The sequence below is a fragment of the Vulpes vulpes genome, chromosome 1, assembly GCF_048418805.1.
Source record: "Vulpes vulpes isolate BD-2025 chromosome 1, VulVul3, whole genome shotgun sequence".
In the NCBI taxonomy this organism is placed as follows: Eukaryota; Metazoa; Chordata; class Mammalia; order Carnivora; family Canidae; genus Vulpes; species Vulpes vulpes.
The window spans coordinates 192,853,025-192,862,819 of NC_132780.1; the positions used below are offsets into that span (position 1 = coordinate 192,853,025).

At 48.5% G+C, this 9,795-nt stretch overlaps 1 protein-coding gene across 1 annotated transcript; it reads right to left on the bottom strand.

The window, feature by feature from the left end:
• Window positions 1–657: 657 nt before the first annotated feature.
• Window positions 658–5,680, bottom strand: CD24 (CD24 molecule). The gene is made up of 3 exons (XM_072738207.1): window positions 5,606–5,680; window positions 4,754–4,953; window positions 658–2,343 (listed from the first exon to the last, which is right to left on the bottom strand). The coding sequence occupies exons 2-3, from the start codon at window positions 4,820–4,822 to the stop codon at window positions 2,176–2,178; spliced, it is 237 nt and encodes a 78-aa protein (XP_072594308.1). The 5' UTR covers window positions 4,823–4,953; window positions 5,606–5,680; the 3' UTR covers window positions 658–2,175.
• Between the last annotated feature and the right edge of the window lie 4,115 nt (window positions 5,681–9,795).

A 9,795-nucleotide genomic window follows, 5' to 3' on the forward strand; every position in this document is an offset into this window, starting at 1 on the left:
CCAAAGTAACTTGCCCGGCAAGTTCAGCATTCAATCTTCAGTACCCTGGAATTTAGCTGGCATCCAAGAGCTGTTGAATAACTAGGGGTACTCCCTTCCTTCAGAGCTTAAAGATGACAACTTCCAAATTAACTCTTTAAATAAAACCTCCTGCTAATTGGCAATGCAAAACAGCTGAACTGTAATGTTTTAGTTGATAAGAAAATGTTGATAAGCTCTTAATAGTTTAAATAGACTCCTACAATCATGATAAGCCACAAAGTATTTGCTGCATCAGAAAAAATTTAAAATCTGGGGCACTTGGGTGGCTCACTCAGTTAAGCAGCTGCCTTTGGCTCAGGTCATGATCCTGGGGTCCTGGGATTGAGCCCCACATGGCACTCCCTACTCAGTAGAGAGTCTCCTCTCTCTCACACACAAATAAAATAAAATAAAGTAAGAAAAACTTAAAATTCAGTAGGGGCGCCTGGGTGGCTCAGTTGGTTAAGCATCCAACTCTTGGTTTTGGCTCAGATGGTGATCTCAGGGTCAGGAGGTGAAGCCCTGCACTGGGCTCAGAGCTGGACATGGAGCCTGCTGAAAATCCTCTCCCTCTGCAACTACCCGACTTAAAAAAAAAAAAAAAGAAAAAGAAAAAAAAACTTAAAATTCAATAGATTGCTCTTTCAGCCATTTCTTTTTATTTACAGTTTGTGTTCAATGCAAATCAATTCCATAACATGAGAAGTTACTATGAATCAAAGCATAAATACACAAACACAATATACAATCCAAAACTGATGTACAGCATTCAGGGATGAAACAAAACGTAATGTTCATTCACACACACAGTAGCTTGAGATCTGTTGGATATTGTTGTTCTGGTGTAGGTTCCTAAAGATGGGAAAAATGACTTTGGTTATCAAGACTACTGTGGCCATATTAGATACTGGAACATCTAAGCATCAGTGTGTGACCATGCGAACAAAAGACCTTAGAGTGTCTATTTTTAAAAAGCTTTCTGTGCATCGAGGCAGTTGTGAAAAGATTTACTTTCCAGAATCAAGCCCACTTTAGGCTTAGGACCAGGTTCTAACTATCTAAAAATATTGACTAACAGAAAGTGTTCCAAATGTGGCTATTCTGATTCAGAGGTTTTTTTTTTTTTTTAAAAAAAAGTATTTACAGAAAAAGTATAAAAGTTTTTCCGAATTTAATGTAAGCAAGCTTCCAGTCTTCACTTCCCAAATACTTGATTTATGATTTTTGGCTCCCGCACATATTTTGCCTTTTTTAATTTCAAGATTTGTCGATTTTACCTTCAAAACAGATCATTTTTTAAACTGTTAGAAGTACTCCACCTATGCAGAAATAAGCATTTTGAAATTAGTTGAAGTCAACGTACTTCCACTCTTTGGAATCAGTTTAGCTAAATGAATCTGGCACCCTTGTTCAATAGGAATAAGTGATAAGTATTTAAGCAAAATTTATTCGTTATGCTTCACAATCGGGGGTAGATTCCAATCCATCATTGCCCTGGCACATGTCAATTACTATATAAAAAAATCAAATGCAATGTCAAACCCAAAGCCTCAGAGGAAAGAGTTCAGTTCCCAAGAAACAGTGATAGCTTAACAATGTAAAACTTTTATCTAGAGTACATAGGCATTAAATTAGTACTGCTGAAACAATGCATTGAGGATTTACAGTAACACCTGGAAGTTCCTTCTAATGTACATATAAATAGAATCATTGGGAGCTTTTTGTATATTAACCGTTTTATGGCCTTAAAGATTTAATGAACCGAATGAAAACTGAATCTGTTCACATCCCATCTTTTACATCTCGGTAAGAGAAAATCTATTCTCATTTTCAAGGTAGAATTTTACATGTCCATACTTCTTAAGCCACATTTAAAGAAATTATCTCTTATCTAATCTTGGATGTGGTCTCTTCATCTTGTACATGAAACTCCAGTAGATTTAATAGACATTCATCATCTAGTCAAACCCTTCACATGTTCTTCAAACCAATCAAATTTGGGATCCTCAACATTTTGTGTCAATAAAATAAGGTGTGGAATTAGCAGATTCAATGAAGACCTGTTTATTTTTCCTTGTCACACTGGATGTCTAGACGCCATTTGGATTGGGTTTAGAAGATGGGGAAGTATAGACGTTTCTTGGCCTGAGTCTTTTAACAGTAGAGATGTAGAAGGGAGAACGAGATCACGAAGAGACTGGCTGTTGACAGCAGAGCACCGCCAGTTGGTGTGGTGGTGGTATTTGCTGGATTTGGGGCAGTCGAGGTACTCTGGGAGGAGTTACTTGAAAGTGTTACAACAGTTGTTTGATTTGAATAAATCTAAAATATATAAAAAAGTTACACTGATAAATTTCCACACGTCACAGCTGCCTCCCTGTACACCTACTATGCAATTAGATAGAGGACATGTTCCTAAATTGCTCTTCTCCCATTATTTCCTTACCCCCGCCCTTTTAATTCTGAATTCTTGCTTAGCCCCAGTAAATCATTCTTTCAGTTTCAACACAAACTACCTACAGATGCCTAAATTACTACAAGTGGCAGCAACCAAAACTGTTCCTCGGTAACTGTAACTCTCAAGAGTGTGACTTTATTTTTAATTCTTTTTTGAAGAAATAAAGGACCAAATTAACTAATCTAGTTTTTGTGACCATATTGACTTACTGGCATCACAGAAAGATTTACTCTATTCTCCCAGGAAGTGGAAGATTTTACAGTTGCATGACTCACTGGGATTCTAAAATACTGTACAATTTGTGAATTTGTAAAACGGTCTATCCTGGATTTGCTAGGTAACTTTCCCATACCCACTTAACACAGCCTTGCATTTAATTGAAGGGGACATGGGATACCCTATCTGCTCCCTGAAATCTTGAAATTCTATAGATATATACGGTCCCCGAAATGGCTACAATATGGGTTTTGAAGTGAAAGATTTGAAGCAAAAGACTTCTCCTCCAAACAAAGATTTGAAGCAAAAGACTTCTCCTCCAAACAACAGGAAGTCAGAATGACTTCACAAAAGACACCAAGGAGGTTTGGTGTTGAGTTTTCACCAGTGGCAGCGTCCCTGCCTGGTCATTAAGCCCAGCGCTGTGGCCAAAAACCAGGGTTCCCCCAGTGTCCCGCTGCCTGAGTGGCATCATTCCCCACACTGATTTTTCAAGTCACGAAATGCACAGTCCAGCGGGGCACGTGATAATCTCTCCTTTGTCACAGAACAAAGGCAGATGGGAGATCTCAGCTCTCCCTGCGAGGGAGGGTTTACAAGGGCTTCTGATTACAGGCAGGAGGGAGGATGTGGCAAGGGAGCAGGTCTGGGCCACATGCACATTTCGCTGCCTAGGATCCCAAGACAAATCCATCCTGTAGCACCATCAGCTCCCTTTGTTGTAAAACCCATCATTAGGCAAATATGGGCTTAAAATATGTAAACCCTACCCGCCACCACCACCCCCCCCCCAAAAAAAAAAACTAAAGAAAAATGTCGATCAAGTCAAACATCTTTACTGGGCACCTACTGTGTGCAAGATTCAGCTTGTCCTACCAGGAAATAGCACTCCCACTGAAGGAAAGCATGAATGATGCGGGTAATTATTTAAAGCGGGGCGCCGTTTGGGGACAATACCTGGTTTGGGATGCCCGGGTTATCTGCTCTCATTTATACAAAGACCCCATAGTGCGCAGGTGACCTTGGTCACAGAGCCCAGTGCACCCAATTGGAGAATCTAAAGGTCCTGCTCCACTAACAAAAGAAACTAATGTGAATCTAGGAAATGGGGACATCAGACAGCAATTTCCCCACCCAAACTAGAGGTGCCTCACTAGAGCCTCCCTCTTTGAAATTTCGGGGGTGTGGGGGGGGTGGGAAATCTGGTCGGAGGAGATGGGGTGCGGGTGCGGGTCGGGGTGCGGGTGGGGGTGGGGGGAGCAGCCCGGTTCCCTGCGGCGCGCCCCTCCCCCACCGGGGAACCGCGGAAGGCTCGGGAGCGCAGCCCACCCGCCAGACAATAGGGCGCGGCTGCCCGGCCCGCGGAGGGGAAACTGAGGAGCGGTCCCCGGGGCCGGCGGCGGCTGGACCCCCGGGCGGTCGCGCCCAGCGTGGAGGAAAAGCCCGGGAGACGCTCGTCCCCGGGCCCCACGTCCCCACGTCCCCACCCCGGCCCCCCGGGTCGGACCCTCCTCGCCGCCCCCCGCCCCCTCGGGTCCCCCAGGCCCGGCTGTCCCGGAGCCTCCGCCCTCGGGGCCGCCCCCACCCCCCGCGGGGCAGCGCAGCTCGGACGCGAGGTCGGGTCCCGCAGAACCAGCCGGGCAGGGGGCGGCGGCGGCGGCGGGGACAAAGCCTGGCGGGGGGAGGGGGCTCGGGCCGAAGCGTCCCCCGCCGCCCGCCCGGGGGCACCGAGCGGAGCGGCCGCGGGGCCCGAGGGGGCACGGGGTGGGGCGCGCACCGTAAGGCGGTCCCCGGGGGCGCGGGCCGGGCGGAGGAGCGCGGGCAGCTGCGCCCCGAAGGGCTCGTCCCTTTGTGTGCGGTGCGCGCGGCCGCCCCGGGACCCCGCGAGGTCTCCGCTCCCCCCCACGCGCGGGGGCGCCTCGTCCCCGGGCCGCACGCTGCGGGGCTGCGCGTCCGCGCCCCAGTCGGCGGCCGCGGGGGGGCGGCAGGCCGGGCCCCGGGGCGGCTCCGCCCCCGCCCCCCCAGCGCGGACCCCGAGCCCCGGCGCGCGGGCTTCACCTGCGTGGGTAGGAGCAGCGCCAGGAGCAGCAGCCCCAGTCCGAGCCTGGCCACCATCGCTCTGCCCATGTCCGCTCCGTCGGCGTCGGCGTCGGCGTCGGTGCGCGGCGCGTGTCCCTGGCTGCGGGGCGAGTGCAGGGCGCGGGCGCGGGCGCGGGCTCGGGCGGGCGCAGGCGAGGTGGGGAGCGCGGCGGCGGCACCTTATATACCGCGACGGCCACAATAGCCGTGACGTGAGCCGCCCGCCCACCCGCGCTCCCCCCGCCCCCCCGCCGGGCTCGGGCGCCCCCTCCCCGGCCCCTCCCCTCCCCGGCCCCTCCCCTCCCCCCCTCCTCCCTCCCCCCTCCCGTCCCCGAGCCCCCGGGGGCCGGGCCGCGGCAGGTGGGCGGCGGGGCGCCGGCGCACGCTGCTTTGTGCTCCCGGAGCCGGCTGCGCGCGGGCTGGCACAGGCGCCCGGAGACTCCCACACGGGACCCGGGGCGAACTCGCGAGCCACACACGCCGCTCCCGGGCCCGGCCCAAGTTCCCTTTGTTCCCCGGACCTGCCATCTTCCCCGCCCCGCCCCCCCCCCAGGAGACGTCGGGCCCCCGCGCGGCGAGCCCCCTCGGTCCCGGGCCGGGGCGCACGGGGAGGGGCGCTCGGCTTGGGCTCTCCCAGACCCGCGCCCCAGGGCGGGGCCCCCAGGACGCGTGCGCTCGGGCCCCGCTTTGTGCTCCGAGCCCTGCGCCGGCCTCGCCGCGGAGCCCCGGACCCGCCCCCCAGCCTGGGCCCCGCTCGGCTCCCCGCGCCCCTGTCTGCGGCCGCCCCTCCCCCTCCAGCCCCCGCCCCGCCCCGCCCCGGGGACCCCCCACCTCTCTGGCGGCCCCTCCGGGGTTCCTGGAGGACACACGCCTTGGGGCTCCGTTGCAAAGCACTTGGGCGTCGTCCGCTCAAAGCCTGAGCTTTTGGGGACGGGCCTTGACTTTTCCGTCGCTGCCATTAGGCAATTTAATGAACTGGCGCAAATAGGAAGATTAGTCATTCTGCAGGTTTGAGTGGAAAATATTTTCCAGCCGTTCTACTGCAAAAACTTTAGAGCATCCAGCAGAAGGGGAAGTCGTTTCACCAGTGGAATATTTTTCGGTGTGAATTTTTGTTGCAGGATTTAAGCCTCTCAAAGTTGGCAGGAGCGTCTGAGGGTCGTTAAAGGAGGACAGCAGAGACCCAAGCTAGGAGGGGCGTGGATTTGTTGGGATCTCACCTTTCCCCAGCAGTCCCGTGCCAGTGGGCTCCACCGTGGTGGGTCTTTGGCCCGATGGCTCCGTGCCTCAGTGGTCAGCCTCTAACTCAGTAACTTTCCACATTCGGTATGTGCTTGGGAACACAGGAATTTCTGTCCTGCACCAGGGCTCTCCCATTGTAGAGACATAACCTGTTCGGCTTCTCCACGCCTCCTGCGGTGTGGACGGACCGGGGCTCGGGGAGTGCCTACTTCCAAGGCAGGGCTCCGAGCAGGTGCTCCAGGAGCAGCTTATTGTACTAAGGGGTGGTACTCATAGCATGCCTTTATTTTTATTGATCCCCCCCACCTCCTCCCTCCTCTTATTAATTTAAGGAGCTGGACTAATGGAATGGTTAAGAATACAGACTCTCAAGTTCAAATCCGACTTGTGCCAGAGAAAGCCTCAGTTTCCTCATCTGTAAAATGGAGGTACTAGAACCACTATTAATTGGCTATTAAAGAGTTACTGTAAAAAAAAAAAAAAATAAAGAGTTACTGTGTATAAAGTGTTAGAACAGTGCCTGTCTGATGCCGGAGCTCTCAGGTGGTGTTTGCTCTTGCCCGGAAGGTCCCAGGAACTGGAAAACGACTTAACCTTCTTGGCAGCTGTGACTTGTGAAAGAAATAACAAGCTTCAAAGAGTACCCCAAATTGGTAAGGGACTTGGGATCTCTGCTTTGTGAGCCACTTCATCACCAGCTAATGAGACTGCATAATTCACAAAGCAAGGCCCTTCACATCTGCTTAGCAGTTCCCCTGGGCATCCTATACAGGGTGTGGCCCAGAGCGTTGGCAATTCCCCATTCTGGAGGCTTAGCCCTCCTGGAAAAAGCCCTCTTGACAAATGCCCATTTCACCGGCCCGAACCTTTCCCCTGGGATTCTTTTTTGTCGATGATTTCTTCTTCATGTTTATCTGCTCCTGGTTTCCTGTACTCATTTGTCTGCTTTTCCCCTTAGCCAATAATAACTCACGCTACTAAATTGTGAATCTCATCAGTTCTAGAATTTTTCTTAAGACACATGTCCAATTTCCTTTTTTTTTTTTTTTTAAGTAGGTTTCACATGCAATGTGGGGCTTGAACTCACAACGCTGGGATTAAGAGTCGCATGCTCTGGAGACTGAGCCAGCCAGGTACCCCTCCAATTTCCATTTTTACAGAGAAATTATTTCACGGAATGATCTTAAAACCAGTTGATTCAATAAATTGAGGAATATGTGGAAAGGCATAACTTTATATTTTACTATTTTTTCATGAGATGGCATGTGACCTAACTTTTTGATACTAGTTCTCTTATTAGTAAAACTAAGGGAGCAATACCTACAATTTCTTTTTTTTTTTTTTAAGATTTTATTTATTTATTCATGAGAGACACAGAGAGAGGCAGAGACCCAGGCAGAGGGAGAAGCAGCTTCCCTGCGGGGAGCCCGATGTAGGACTCGATCCCAGGACTCCGGGATCACACCCTGAGCCAAAGGCAGACGCTCAAACACTGAGCCACCCAGGCATCCCATTACCTACAATTTCTAAGTTCAGAACTGTGAGGAATAGTACAGAACCAGACTGGCACACCTTACAGTAGACTCCAGAGTCAGACCTGTATTTGAATCCTGCCTCACCACTCTTTAACAGTCCACCCTACACCCATGAATTCCTCACCTGGCAAATTTTACCCGCTTCACAGGATTATGCACTTAACTGAGATAAGGTGCATGTTTAGCAGTGTCCACCACATAGTAAGAACTCACTAAGATGCCACTTCTGTTGCTATAGGGCATATTCATTATGGGTTGTTTTTTTTTTTTTTTAATATTTCATTTGTATAGCATTTGCTCTTTTTTTCAAGCATCTTTGCATGTGGCATTTTATATGTGCAGCGATGAGATCAGTGAGGTCAGTGACCTTAGTTTCATTTACATTTCTGAGGCAGGAGAAGTAACTTGTGTAAGGCCCCTTAGCCAGTTATGGTGCCTCACCTTGAAGCTAGAGCCACAGCTTCCTGACCCAGGTCCCAGGTATTCTCTACTTCGCCAGCAAGAGCAGAGGCCCTGTCTTCTCCACCTCATAGCCTCTGCACCTAGCATTCAATCAGTATTTGCTGCTTGAATGGACTCACATTAAGGGAGCAGGTTAATTTGCTTTTTAAGGCGAACTAATAAATCCTATTTCTAGGGCAGTAGAAGATATTATTTGACATTTTTAGCACTTCTCAGAAAAATGGATGTGAAATATATTAAAATCCAATCAAAGATATTCCTTCTGTGCTTTATACCAGAAATGGTGGCTGGAATAATCAAATATTTCATTTAAATTCTATTCTACAATATGGTGCTATTCTTATTTATGTTCACAATATTCTTCCCCCTTATTTCATGCCACCCTAGATTTGGCTGGCATTTAATATTTTAATTTATCCTGATTTTTTAGCTAAGCCTTGTTCTGTACTCAGGAACTCCAGTGTGGTTTCAACTGTGAGTTGACAGTGAAGGTAACAAAGTGAATTAGCGCTTCTGACTGAATAGGTTCTGAGTCCCGTGCTGGAGCTGGTTCAATCCGCTGGTGGAGGCTCCCCCTGACTCTGTGGGTACATGCTGCCCCCTGCTGGCCATAAGGACCCCCCTCAGCTCTAACTCCAATAAAACAATAAAAACTCCTTTGTGTTGATTTTAAAAACCCTGAATTTTTGAAGCCCTATAAAGCTAATAAACCACGGTGAACTTCTTTAACTTTTGGTTCTTTTTTTCCCTGCAGAGTCTCTCAAAGAAATTCTCTCAGGTCTTAAGCTCCATCCAAATAAGAAAACAAATGTAAAGTGAAAGAATTATGTGCACAGAATTGCATTTTCAGATGTAAATTGGGTAGTAGGATGCCTACCTCTAAGCATCCGGGGATTTTTTTTCTTAAGGAAATGAAAAAAAAGAAGCAGCAGCACCAACAACTCTTAATCTCCTTGGCCAGATTTTAAATTCAATGTCCCCATTGTGTTAGCAAGGATGTGAGAAAGCAGGCCCTCTCTTCAATGCTGATGGGATTATGGAAAGAAATTTGACATCTATCAGTATTAAAAATACTTTTGCAGAAATCTAAAAGGATATATGTTCAGAGATTTGTTGCAGCACTGTTTATAACCACAAAGGATTGGAAATCAAGTATCAAAGACCCGAGGCCCAGCTATAGAAGTGACAGTATTTTAAGTCATTTAATAGAAAAAAAAAAAAAGAGTACTTATGTACTACAAAGAAAAAGCTCCAAGATAAATTCTTAAGTGAAAAAAAAGAATTTCTGTACATACAGAACAGTACGTACAGTATATTATCTGTGATTAAAAAAAAAAAACTAGACAGAAAAAGACTATTTTCACAAATATACAGAAGAAATTGAGAGCTTGCCACCAAGGAGGGGACCTGGCTGGCCAGGGCAGAAACGTTAAGACCCATTTTTCATTACATACTGGTTTGTACTTTCTGAATTTTGTAACATTATTCATTCACAAAATATTTAAATAAAATTATTTAAATAAATTAATAACCCAATACATTCTAGGGCCTTCCTTCCCAGACTCCCAGAAAACACGCAACTGGAAAGCCCACCTCTGTAGCCCTAGTGGCCTTGGGATGTCCCGCCCCCTCCAGGAGCCCTCCTTCCTTCCATCATTCACAGGCTGTGCGTTTTTTTTTTTTTTAAGATTTTATTTATGTATTCATGAGAGACACAGAGAAAGAGAGAGAGAGGCAGAAACACACAGGCAGGGGGAGAAGCAGGCTCCACGCAGGGAACCT